Raw genomic sequence first — 12,462 nt, forward strand, 5'->3', positions numbered from 1 at the left:
CTGAACTCATGGGCTCGTGTTCTTTTGTGAGGCTGCGTGGACCTTCCCTGCCATTCAGCCCACGCATGTAAGCGCACGGCAGTGAGCAACAAAAACAATCGTATTGTCAGCCAAACCGCTTTCACCCTCAGACGGAATGGTCACGTTTTCGTCTTGTTACACGTATCTGGCAACCCGTATCGCTCGCACACAAGCCTTGTGACTTCTGTTAATACTAATTGGACGAAAAGGGTCAAAGGGTAAACTTACGACTACCAGTAGCTCCCAGTCATGTTTGTCCAAAAACCGAAAAGATAGTTCTCGACGCTTGCATGAGCCGCTGCATCGTGCGCCGTCATTGCAAGTAGCGCTTCTCCGCTCTCGTTGGCTCGCTGCGCCGAGATCCGGACCGTCTCCACCATGGAGGCGACGGCGGCATCCACGTCTGCAACCGTCTCATGACAATGACCGGTATCAGGCTCTGGAGGCTCTTTCACTGCGGAGCTAGTGAGTAAGTAATGGCAACAGGCATGGCTCAGAGACTTATGATTTCCTTCTTGAAGGAAAATGTCGTTCATTCTACAATTGCGACGTTAGATGCCCAGGACTAGAAAGAAGCAGAAAAGAAAGCCTGCAGCCTTACGTGGATATGTGGCGGTTGAGCTCAAATCACAGCGTCTTGAGCTCGGCGGTTTGAAAGAGACGGTCGGGGATGGGGGCTTCACCAGCGACGAGCTGGGTCCGAGCTGGGCCCGAGCTGAAACTCGACGTACTTGAGAGAGCCTCGTCGTGGAGCCATGCGACGTCGGTGGTTAGCGTCGAGTCGGTGCTTGTCCCAGTTGCCTCGATCACATCGTCCCAGAGGAAGACCCACAATGAAAACCAAGACATGGTCTCGAGACGGCCGAGTGACGACCGGGGATACCATCTGGGGCTTTTAGTTAGTCCACTGTCTAAAATCACTCACTACATGGTCACCTAGTGTTGACCTAATGGTGAACGAGCGTAATCAAAGACAGAAAAGGCGGATACGTAAGTGGCACAGAATAGGGGCAGGTCAATCTTTCAAGCCTTCTCACATGCTCGTTAGGAATCCACTTCTCGATCTTGCTTTCGATGATGCCCTTCAGCTGCTCATAATAAGGACTTATTTTAGTGGGCCACCGAGAAAAGAAGGGCCGCAATTCGGGAACCCGTATTGTTTGGCCCTGGAGTTCCTCCGTGAGTCGATCCGTGGTAGTTGCTGCCATGTTGTTGCTTGAGATTCTTGGTAAGAGGTTGCGTGTGGCCCTCAGCTTGAACCACCTCATCCTACAGGAATGTCTCTGCTTGTATCAGCCAGCCCGTGTCCTACACCTCACCTTCTTCCAACTACCACGCGATGCATTTTGATACCGTTTTGAGAGCCATTCTCCGAGGAATTCCAACCAGGGCTAGAGCCAGGCATTTCGTGCATCACGGCGTCGCGCCGTCTGACCGCGTATCTCACACTTTCAAGTCTAATCCTGAATGCCAAGCAAGTCAAGAGTGCCGCACCAACAGCTGATAGGTTGTTACACACACTAGACCTAGGCTGTTACACGGCACCAAGAGTCAAGGCGAGGTCACCATTATCTATCGGTCGAGCCTGGTAAAAGGTGTCGGCGGAGATCGGGAACTACGAGAACAGCCACACTGGCCACCTAAGTCATGTATATCCGCACCGCAACACCGCCAGTTGATAGCCAGGGGATGGCAACATCACCAGTTGATAGCCAGGGGATGGCAACACCGCCAGTTGATAGCCAGGGGATGGCAAATGCAGAGCACCGTAACAACCAACCGAAATGCAGACGAAACAGGTTGGTTGTTGGTCTATCCTATTGAAGCCGTTCCTCCAAACTTAGCCTGCATGTTGGCGTGCTCATAGCGTCTTCTGACCACTGCGACTCAGAAATTAGGACAATCACCTACAGGTTCCGAAAAATCCGCATCATGACCTCAGCTTACCAACGCTCTCGGCCTATTTTAGTTTCCTTGGCTGTTCTGAGATGAGGTCGATAGTGTCGTGATTGTCGGCACCTTGGCCGCAGCAAAGAGGCTGCGTCCTGCAGTAGCAGCAGTAGCCGTCACCACAGTCGATACTGGAGCTGTTGGAGCCGGAGTCTTCCGCAAACCCGCCGATGCCGCACTTTGGAGCAGGCTGATCACGCTGGTGTAGGCAGGCTTCTTGTTCAGGCTTTTGTCCCAAAGACATGCCTCCCCCTCGCCTGAATACTGCCCCGGAATCCATGAGTACTAGGAAGTTACCGCAGAGTGTCAGTAGCCCTAGTGTGGGGTTTAAAAAGAACCAGGGAAGAGGGTTCAGGTCAAACGTACCTGGTCGGTGAAATCCCAAACCGTGATGCCCACGCACTTTGGGGTTTCGAGACAGGCCCCGACGACCTCGAGGTAGTCCTTGGCCTGCTGCTCGCGGTCTGCTGCAGTGGTGGGTAGCTTGGTGTGGCGGATGTCGATCTCGGTGTAAGCGAGCTCGTCGACAAGCTGCGAGAAGGCGGCCATTGTGTCTTTGAGCTCGCGCTTGGAGGGTGATTTGCCCACCCGCGAGTGGCCCTGCATGCCGACTCCGTCGACCCGTGCTCCCGCTGCTATCACAGTTTTGAGCATGACCAAGGTCGCGTTGATCTTGGCGTTGCAGCAGCGTTCGATGTTAAAGTCGTTGTAATAGAGCTTGGCGCCGGGGTCTGTCTGCGCAGCTGTCTTGAACGAGTGCGTGATGTAGTCCACGCCCATCGCTTTATACACTAGGCACAGTACAAGTCTAAGCTATTCAGGTCTTGAGGACGGTGGCTTTAGCTTTGATCGGATCAAGACGTACTTGGGCTCTGCCGAAACTTCCCGTCGTCTTCCATGGCCTCGTTGACCACATCCCACGCGTAGCACTGCCCTTTGTAGTGACCTGCTACGTTTTGGATATGCGAGGTAATGATGCGCTGCATTTGGTCTCGGCTGAAGGAGCTGCTGACTGTTCATAGTTCACGAATTGTAAGTTCAAAGAAGTGTTCTGAACGGAGGCTGACAAACAGAAACCTGGCACCATGCGTACCCCAGCTCGGCAACTGATTATACCATACCAAGGTATGACAACGGAGAAGCTGCCCAGTCTGTTTTGGGACGTTGGCGATTGCGTCTCCAGTGCCATACGAGAAGCGACCCTGACCGGACTCGGTGTTGGACCATTTTTGTCCATTGGCAGGCGTGATCTGTCCAAACTCGTCGGCATCACGCACAATCTTCATGTACGCTTGGTTGTTGAGAGATGGGTTATCCACCGCCGTCCCAAAATACTTGAGCCCGGCAGCCTTGGCCCAACTGTCCAGCTGGCCTAGGGCTGGGAAGGTGAGCGTAGAGGTGACGATGAGAGCTTTTAACACGTGCATTGTGACAAATAAAATCGTCTCAACATAAAATGTAGATGGTTCAAGAGTGAGTTACCTTGCCCGGTGCTGTGTTTGAGGGCGAGGCGAACAACATTCTGCAAGGGACCAATAAGGACTCCCCCAGAGTTCGAGCCACAAGATAGCGTAGCATCGCACCGGAGACGAGGAGCTGGCTAATCCGGGACTCTAGTTGCACTTTGGGTTGGGTGCGGTAAACCCAATACCCATAGGCTAAATGGGCGCCAAGTCTGAAGTAATTGGAGTTGCTGGGCCAAACATATAGCAAAACGAGCTTGGTTGGAACCGGTTAATCGCAATTCTAAGCTGATTAAGTTTGGTCTGGTATTTGCGGCAAAGAGGTATCTGCCTAGAAAATACGAACTTGACCAAGTCCATTCACTGTCCTATTGAGAGCATATTAACGATATCCTTAGAGTCCGTATGTGCCCCCGGCGCTCCAGCAGGCCGTTTCTGAAGCTGGTTCGTTCTGTATTGTTATGAAGGTTTGTCTGCCAAATGCAACAGTCGTCAGTAATTGGGGGACATGGAAGCGAGTTTGGGCTGTCAGTGTCGCCAGCAGTCCACCGGGACGTCTTAGACAACTCACGTTACAAATATGGTCTCGACGACATGGCTGGCCGATGTTACGAGCGTGATGTGCGTGAGTGTTGCGCCTGGCGATACGACGGTACTCGTTTCGTCGGGGGCATTTGAGCACACGATACTGGGCGGTGGCGTTCTGTTATGTTTGAATCAGCGGACTGTGGAAAGATGGCACCGTTTGGCAGCTACTGGTCAGGTAGCCAGACTTACATGGTCTCAGTCACCGTTCCAAGAACTGTTTCCGGTGGGTTAGCATAGAATTCCAGGCCCAACGTCACCAGCCGAAAGATGAATCTGAAACTCACTGTACCGCGTCACCGTCGCGGGTGGCAAGTAGACTGTCGATGTCTCGGTAGCCGTGAATGTTGTCTGCACGTAGGTCGATGTCCATGCTGCAATCCTCGGCTTTGGCCCCTCGGTGCGTTTTGCCACCTTGACACACGAGATCCAAGGCGGCAGAGCTCCCGAAGCGGCGCCTGATGCCCACATGGACGTGACCCATGCAGGCGGCCCCCATCCGCTGCGACTTCCACCACCCCATCCACCGCCTCTCCACCCACCTCCCGCTCCTGCGAATGGGGGGTTGCCCGCACAGACCGAGTTGGAAACGGTGAAGGTGAAGAGACCTGTAGGTACAGTCGGAGCCTTTGTCACTGGCGGCGCAACCGTTACGCTCGTGGACTTGGTAGTGCTACTCTTTACGGTGCTCTTCACAGAGCTGGACTTGGCCGAACTGGTCTTTGCTGTGCTCCGGGCTGTAGTCTTGTATACGCATGATGCGGTGACCGTGCTTGTCGTCGTGGCTGAGCTGGTGATCCTGTCGTCCGTCGTGTAATCGATAATCGTCGATGTCACTGTGATGATAGTATTCGGCAAACGCACCGTGGTGGTCGATGTCTGGAGGGCGCTACACGGCGTAGTGAATGTCGAAATTGACAGCGTGGTACTGCGAGTCTCGAGGGCTGTCGAGGTAATGGCTGCGACAAGGTCAGCCAAGCCAAGCTCGCAGTTTGCAGCCTTTAAAGTAGAAACAAATAACGATTGGCATACTCTCCGGGGGTGCGACGCTGGTTGTCCCTATCACCACTGTCGGCGTGATCTTTCGAGTAATAACGCGTGAGCTCGACGTCTCGCATGTCATGTACATGTCATATACATCGAAGGTCAAAGCTTACAGTCGTTACTACCGTTGATGGGACACCAACTGTGAGTCTAAATGTCCTCGTGACGGTCAGGTTACTTGGAGACATGTATATCGTAATCGCCCATAATCCCGTCTTTAGGTCAGAGTACGGAATATCGCTGCATGAAAGAACGGGAGCTATTAGCACATGACCTCCATCACATGCAGAGCTCCTTTGACTTGCCATGTTGATATCTGCACAGAACCGAGTGGTGTTGGGCGGATATTGGTGCAGTGGTACTCGTTGTTGTCCGGATCACGGAGGATCGGGCTGGCCACGCCGTCGGTGCAATTTCCTGTCCGCGAGTAAGCGACGGCGCAGTGAGAGCGTCCATGCGGCATTTTGCTCACCTTGAAACTGAGAGGCAAAGCTGAAGTTGCCGCTGGTGCTAGAGTCAACCAGATATGAGCCCGAGTCGCTATAGTCAAGTCCCGTGCATTGGCAGGCGTTGACAGCATCGGGGTCGACTTCATTGCTGGCGCCAACAAGGTCGGCGGCAAAAGCCAGCGAAACAAACCCGCCCCAAGCAAAAGCAGCGAAGGTCGGAAAGCCCGGGAATAGCATCGTGCGCCTTCAGTAAAAGCCCGAGATTATCAAACCGCCAGGCCTATATCACAACTTCAAGCAATTACGGCCAAGGAAGGAAAACAATTGCACGGAAGTAGGCGAGGGTATATTTGTAGAGATCTCCTCCCTTTGGCCACCAGGATACGGTTGATATTGCGCTGCATGTTTATCTTGTTTGCCAAGGCCGTGTTATGCTGGGCGGGTTGCTTGGTATCGAGCTTCTTCCGAGAAACGCAGAACGTGCTTGCATGCAAATTCCCGGGTCTTTTGGGTTCCCTGTCGCAAAACCAATATCAGCCTCCAGAAACCGGGTCATATATGCTATCAGGAGACTGCATGGGGGCCAAGTGCGTACCGGTACCGCACATGGGAGCAGGACGGGACACGAACAATCGATCCATTCTCGTTCCGCGCGAAAACACTGGGTCCCATCTGCGGGATGAAGGCTTCCTGACCTTTTTCATACCGTCATTGTCGGCATGGTTGATGATATCTTTATGATGGTTGTGTATACGGGAAGAGAACAGCAGGGATTCGTGTAGTCCGATATAAAATTCTGGACTATTGGGCGTTTGTGGGCTTGGCGGGTGGTATGGGGTGGTCCGACCCGCGTGGGAGTAGATTGCTGCGCGATTAGGCAGAGCGGCAGTTGGGCTATCATCATTGAGCGCCAAACAAAAGGTGGTCTGCTATATCTGGTCTAGTATACCCAGGTAGACACCTGCAATCATACACCTGCAGGCAAGCGATTGCTAGGTTATCTGGTTAAGATTTGAAGTTGACAACCTGGAACTCTATCGTGCTCTGTGGTCGGTCACGCTTGTCTCTTTATCGAGAGGCTTAGCTTTTCTTTCTTCATTTTTTCTCTGCCCCGAAAAGCAAGGCCACTAATTATACATTCGCTCGATCATGGCGCGATGAGATTGAGATGAGGCCATGGTATTGGCTAACATTTTGGCCAGCTAAAGACAGAAGGAGTCACGCAGCCGAAGACCGGAAGCTTGTCCCTGGGGTGCAATGTTGACGCAATATTTCAAACAGGCAATTCGGAGGGTATGATCACGTCCTAGCCAGCCGCAGTTCCACATGTTGAAATAACTGGGCCCAAAAACAATTACGGGCCGATAGGAAACGACGCCGTGCCAGACGTATAATGACATCATGACCGTGATACATATATTGCGCCATTATCCATCCACGGAAATGCCTCTTTGGGTCTAAAACATCAAGGAGAGGCAGTCGTGTTCATCCAGTGTCAAAAGTCGCACCTGAACTCGGTGGAAAAGCTGGTCAATCCGGGAATCCAGCTTTGAACCCAGAAGAATATTCTCACTGGCAGAGGGAGGATTTCACAGCTAGGAATTTGCCAGACGCGCATCTGGTCTCTGACCTTCAACTTGTCGTGGAGCCTTTCGATTTCCCCGGCCTGGTCTATGGTGAACTTCACCAAAGCCCCAGTTCTGCTGACGTCCCTGATGAGACTCTGGGAGCGTTTGTACCACGCGCCTACAGAGTCAAGCACAATCTGGCCGGTTGGGAACCGGTCGCAGACGCGCTTCAATAGGGACTCGACGTCGGCAGGATCAAGATACAGCGCCAAGCCTTCCATGATGACGAGCGTGGGGCGGTCGGCTGGAATCTCGTCGAGCTAGCGGGGCTCGGTGACGCTGGTGGCAAGCAGCTGGTAGTCGCGCTGCTCTGGGACTGGGACGACCTGTCTGCGGAGAGCCGCGACGTCGGGCAAGTCGACATCGATCCACCGCGTGCTCTTGTTCCAGTTGAGCCGGAGAGCACGGCTGTCGAGGCCACAGGCAAGGTGCAGCACCGTGGCTCCGTCCGGGTGTGCGTCGAGGAACTCAGTCGCCCAGACGTCGAACTGCCGGGCTCGAATCACAACCACGCTAAACGTGGCCACGCTCGTTGCTGTGGGTGGAACAACATAGTCGAGTTTGTCGAGGGTTTCTTGTGCCTAGGTGTCTCCTAGAACCCTGGTGCTATCGCCGAGGGGCTTGGCAGCGTCATGCGCGCGGCTGCGGAGGGTGATGAGCGTCGTCTCTGCGACGCCTCTCAAGGCCACCTTTGCCTTTCTCGGTTGGGCTTCTGTTGTTGATGTCGGCGCTGGGACTGAATGGCCGTCAGAGCCTGCACTTTCGCCTGCGGATGCCATAATTGTCAAGTGAGATCTGTGATGTGTCAATTATGAGATCTATGATGTGTTAATTACCAGCACGAGTGGCTGTGAATCCTGGCTTAGACCTAGTTGTTGATTGCGGACAGAATAGTCTACATCTCATTATGGACTAAAAGTCGAGAGGACTTAGGACAAAGCTAAAGACGCCCAAAGCGACGGCTCTCGACGACTTAATATGGCCAGCCCAGCCCGTCCTTCAATACGCGTATGCACCTAGGTATGTACTCTACTATATGTATAGCATATTAACGGCCATTAGCCATTATCCAGGCCCAGCTCGATCTGGCTGACTCCCGAAACGGAATTGGCGACGGAGACTCTTCTTTGTGTCTCCCTCACGAGCAGTCAGTAGCGGGGCGGGGCTGCGCCAGTGGCTTGCAGCAATGGTTCTGTTGCATGTTCGCTATTGGGCCGAGAATGTAAAATATCTTAGCGGTCGGGTCTGGACTTGGAAGCTTCAATCAACAAGCTCCCCTGCAAAGCACCCACGGTGGCGGTCTCGCACAAGCGACGCGAGGACTCGAGCATAGGCACAGTGCACTGACATCATGGTTGACAGCAGCGTGCGCCGTTCGAATGCGACCGAGAACCAGCCCACTCAAACCAGGTTCAGAGCTTGACACCTACCTTTTGAATGTCATGATGACAGGGTGGTAGTCGAACATGAAACAGGAAGGCTTCTGTGCCGCCCGAAAGGCCGACAGGTCAGGCAGGAGAGCGGCATGCACGATCCAGCTCGTCTCGTCTACACTGCAACCACGTGCAGTGCATCTTCGCCTGCGGTCGATCCATTCGTGACCAGGGCCTGTAATGAGAAACAGCAAACCGCTCCAGCCATCTGTATGTAAATTGCGTCAGCTGATGATTCTCAGGTTCTTTCCTATCAATGGCCTTTCTGTCTAGCTTCCCGGATGGCCCGGTGTCTAGTCTGGTAGGTTAATCGCTCCTCGTGTTCGGCTACCGGCCGGCAATGTCGCGACCAGCGCGCCATGCTGCGACCGGCGCGCCACTTGAGGTGGGTGGTAAGCATCCTAATCTACTGTACTGTACTGGAAACCGCTGGCGCGCGGCGGGGTTATTAGGTAGCTTGTCAGCGGATCGCTGCGTGCCGATGGGCTGGAGCTGGGTTACGAGGTTGCCTGGCTCCCGAAAACCAGAAACGGCGGCTGGCGATTGATTGCTCCAGCCTGGGGTTTCTCGGCTTGCGCAATACAATCTAACAAATATGGAATGAGTGCACGCACCACGAAAAGGAACAACCTGAGATGGAAAGTGCTGGGAGCTGTAGTCTCGAGGTCGGGCCGTGCTCTGATCCGGGCCATGCTCTGATCCGGGCCATGCTCTGATCTACCCCATCTTGGAGATCGACCTGAGCCTGTGGGTCCCCTAAAGCTGACGGTTTCAGTGGGACGCCCGCTGCAACGAGGTAGGTAAGCCTTCCCGCGATGCAGCAGGGCACCCGCCGCTCTTCCGCGCCAGGTGGATTTGGTCTTCGGCGGGATTTACGACTAGCTCGCTTCTAAATACGGACCGAACTGGGGGCCTGCTCGCACTTAGTCATCGCAGACCTGGGGGTTCACCAAGCCAAGCAACCCGACTCCTGACTCGCAAAACCCGCTGCCGTGAGCTGGTCTTGGCGAGTGTCTGTCGTCTCAGAGGTCGCATCTTGGTTGATGACGTGAGATTGGCTGAGATTTCCCCTGTGGCGGAAGATTTACGGATTTACACTGACGGGACGGACCCCACTCTCATAGCCAGTCACTCGGGCACAGCTGATGGGCCCCTGGGGCCCTGGGGCCCCTTTCCACGCCTCGCCCCGGGCCGCCACGGCACAGGGCTCTCGGCGGCGCCTTGCAGGGCTCAATGTTCAGCACCACCAGAGCACTGCTTTCCATCCATGTTTATGAATCCATAGGAACCTAAGGGATTCCTGATCTTATATTGCTGACAGCTGCCCTCGGCTTCGAGCCAGCAACGAACCAAATCTTTTCTCTGTCTCTACTGTCCTCGGTTCCGGGCCTGTCTCATTTTCTCCATCTTTATTTCTTTGGTTCGCATTGAAGGTGCCCCTCCACCTCGTGACCCCACAAACCTCGAGCCGCCATGGCGTCCAACCAGTCACAGTCACCGCCGTCACAACCCTTTTACAATCTGCAAGACGCCCCACCAGTTCCTCCCGGGAAGGGCCCAGTGCACTACCAGCACCAGTCCCCGGTTCAGCAAACCCCCCGCCGACCGCCACAGCAGCTCCAACAGCCCTACAACACCCACCAGCCGTTCCCGGAAAAGCTCCCAGCGGCCTTCCCGCCTGCCCAGCCCGAGGGCCTGAAGCGCAGCGTCGTTTTAGGAGTCCTTGCACTCATCGCTTTTTTGTTCCTGGCCGTCATTGGCCTCGGCGCAGGCCTGGGGGTCAGCCAACGTGACCTGAGCCAAGCAAAGTCCGACCTGAAGGTCGCTGAAGCTGTTGCTTCTGCTGTACTCGTTATTACAACGTATGTTCCACTGTGCATGTCTCTCTGCCACCCTACTGTAGTTGCTTTGCGGCTTGCTGAGTCCCTTCAAGCCCACCTGCGTCGACAGTTCATGTCACCCACACTCCGTCACCAACCACACAGGTCACGCCAACGAGGTCGACCACCCCAGCCGCCGCATCCTCCACGGGCTCCTCTGTTGCCTCGGCATCCTCGGGCGTCTGCCCAGGCACCAATGGCACATTTTACACGTCATCCGTGGCCAGTGGCAGCAAGAGGTTTCAGCGCCTGTGCGGCCTTGATTTCAGTGGCCCGGGGCAGGCTGAAGACATTGGGAGCGTCAACACAACCAGCCTGAACGACTGTATTGACGCCTGCGCCGCCAAGACCAACTGCACTGGTGCCGGTTGGGGCATCATGACCGGCACCAACTCCTCCATACAGCCTTGCTGGATGAAGACGAACCTTAACAAGAACCACAAAGCCACAGTAGGCTGGGGTTTTGCCATTCTAACACCTCAGGAGTGACCAGCCGCAAATAGGCGAGCCTGAAAAAGCTGCCGAGGGCGGGGGGGACTGAGCCAGCAGCTGGTCTCTTGATACGAAACGCTACCACCACAAGTTCCGGGGTAGAAGATTGCATGATTATGCGCCGCTATCGATTTGGGTCCAGGAAAGAGTTCGACGTTTGAGGCACGGGTGAGAGGAATCGCCCCGTTGTAAACTACTAAAGCTGGCCCTCGGCTTCTCAGACATGCTGAGCCACGTTAGCACACAAATTCACTTCTGATGCAAAACATTAAGATTGGGATATTAGGCCTTGGCTTGAGACTATTGATTATCTCGATAACAAGGCACCTTGGAATACCGACCTGAGCTTTGTAGTTCAGGTGTCTCAACTCGCTGATGATAACAGCCTAGACACCTCATTTTCTATCGTAGACGGTTTTGCAGAGCGCATTATTCCTGCATGTTGGCCCCAAATCTAGCAGATATAAGTCCAAGTTTGCAAGAGAGCCTATTGACTTAGTCAAGCGACCTACATTCGCGCTTCCTTACGACGTCCCCGCACTTTTAAACTCACTGGAGAGTGCAGATAGATAAGATCAACTGCATCTCTCTGCATGATGACACCAAAGTAATCCAAGTCTAAAAGATTGGTACAAAACCGAGAGCCTCCGTTCAGGCTTCCAAACCTGGAGTCCGAGAGCCTAGACTCGCTAACGCGGGGTTCAAATATTAATATGCAATTAAAGACAACCAAGCGTGACACACCTTGACATGGGAATACTTGACAGGCCAAGTAGGCAATTCGTCAATTCGTCTTGACCACCATATTCTAGTCACAATTTGGCATCAAACTCGGGGGGACAGAGGTTACCTGCGAGTTGGGTAGCTTGAACCTATCTACAGGTGTTCTAACGAACGATCAACAAGTTGATATTTCCCGATAAGTTGATATTTTCCGATAAGGGGATAAAAATAAAGAAAAGAACAAAGTCAAAACTACATCCATTGAGGCTCCACCAAGGTGTTACTGAGATTGAGAAATATTTGGAGGTCCCAAAGTTGTGGTTGAACCGCCTGCGTTGACGTGGGCCAGGTGGTATCCCGACACGGGACGAGGCGGTCTGGACCACCAACACCCGTGCTACCTAGGGTGCATCAAAGCCTGGGCCCGGTTTCCAGGTCGGGCTGGTGATCATCAAAGGAACTGATGGTTGACGGATAGGTATGGCGCCTCCCTGGAAGCTCTCTGCAATTCTCTCTTGGCTCTGTTGCAGACCTGACTGCGACCATCTTGCACGCGCGATCAAATTCCACGGCGTTCTAATTCGACACAATTTCCAGGGGCCGAGTGCGCTGTCTATTACGCTGCTCTTTGGCAGAGCAACAGAGCACCCTGCTGACTTTGACCCAAAGTTTATCGGTCAATTGTGGCCCCTCCTCAATGGACGAGCTGATGCCGCGCCGGAGGGGTGCATCCTAGGATGTGACGGACCAGCGGTCGCCATAGTTCGGTACACTTCATTCAATCGAATCCAGAC

At 53.9% G+C, this 12,462-nt stretch overlaps 5 protein-coding genes across 5 annotated transcripts; 1 reads left to right on the forward strand and 4 right to left on the reverse strand.

Annotated features, from left to right (window-relative positions):
• Positions 1-410: 410 nt before the first annotated feature.
• B0T26DRAFT_875151 (uncharacterized protein) lies at positions 411-1,229 on the reverse strand (the record flags this gene model as incomplete). Its single annotated transcript, XM_060448057.1, has 3 exons — positions 411-907; positions 958-968; positions 1,059-1,229. 3 exons carry the CDS (start codon positions 1,227-1,229, stop codon positions 649-651), a joined length of 441 nt encoding a protein of 146 aa, XP_060293619.1. The 3' UTR covers positions 411-648.
• A 752-nt stretch (positions 1,230-1,981) lies between these two features.
• B0T26DRAFT_787814 (glycoside hydrolase superfamily) lies at positions 1,982-3,398 on the reverse strand (the record flags this gene model as incomplete). The annotated part of the gene is made up of 5 exons (XM_060446806.1): positions 1,982-2,059; positions 2,092-2,256; positions 2,338-2,762; positions 2,837-2,983; positions 3,065-3,398. The coding sequence occupies 5 exons, from the start codon at positions 3,396-3,398 to the stop codon at positions 1,982-1,984; spliced, it is 1,149 nt and encodes a 382-aa protein (XP_060293620.1).
• A 1,172-nt stretch (positions 3,399-4,570) lies between these two features.
• On the reverse strand, positions 4,571-5,749 carry B0T26DRAFT_861652 (uncharacterized protein; the record flags this gene model as incomplete). Its single annotated transcript, XM_060447753.1, has 4 exons — positions 4,571-4,955; positions 5,177-5,322; positions 5,391-5,480; positions 5,536-5,749. Coding segments are annotated over 4 exons (834 nt in total), but the record flags the coding sequence as incomplete, so codon positions are not given.
• A 1,257-nt stretch (positions 5,750-7,006) lies between these two features.
• On the reverse strand, positions 7,007-7,919 carry B0T26DRAFT_787824 (tetracenomycin polyketide synthesis O-methyltransferase tcmP; the record flags this gene model as incomplete). The annotated part of the gene is made up of 3 exons (XM_060446807.1): positions 7,007-7,400; positions 7,458-7,721; positions 7,830-7,919. 3 exons carry the CDS (start codon positions 7,917-7,919, stop codon positions 7,008-7,010), a joined length of 747 nt encoding a protein of 248 aa, XP_060293622.1.
• A 1,915-nt stretch (positions 7,920-9,834) lies between these two features.
• On the forward strand, positions 9,835-11,213 carry B0T26DRAFT_836585 (uncharacterized protein). The gene is made up of 2 exons (XM_060447515.1): positions 9,835-10,435; positions 10,507-11,213. Exons 1-2 carry the CDS (start codon positions 10,047-10,049, stop codon positions 10,940-10,942), a joined length of 825 nt encoding a protein of 274 aa, XP_060293623.1. The 5' UTR covers positions 9,835-10,046; the 3' UTR covers positions 10,943-11,213.
• The last annotated feature ends 1,249 nt before the right edge of the window (positions 11,214-12,462 follow it).

This window comes from Lasiosphaeria miniovina (genome assembly GCF_030549165.1).
Source record: "Lasiosphaeria miniovina strain SMH2392-1A chromosome Unknown B0T26scaffold_6, whole genome shotgun sequence".
NCBI classification, from domain to species: Eukaryota; Fungi; Ascomycota; class Sordariomycetes; order Sordariales; family Lasiosphaeriaceae; genus Lasiosphaeria; species Lasiosphaeria miniovina.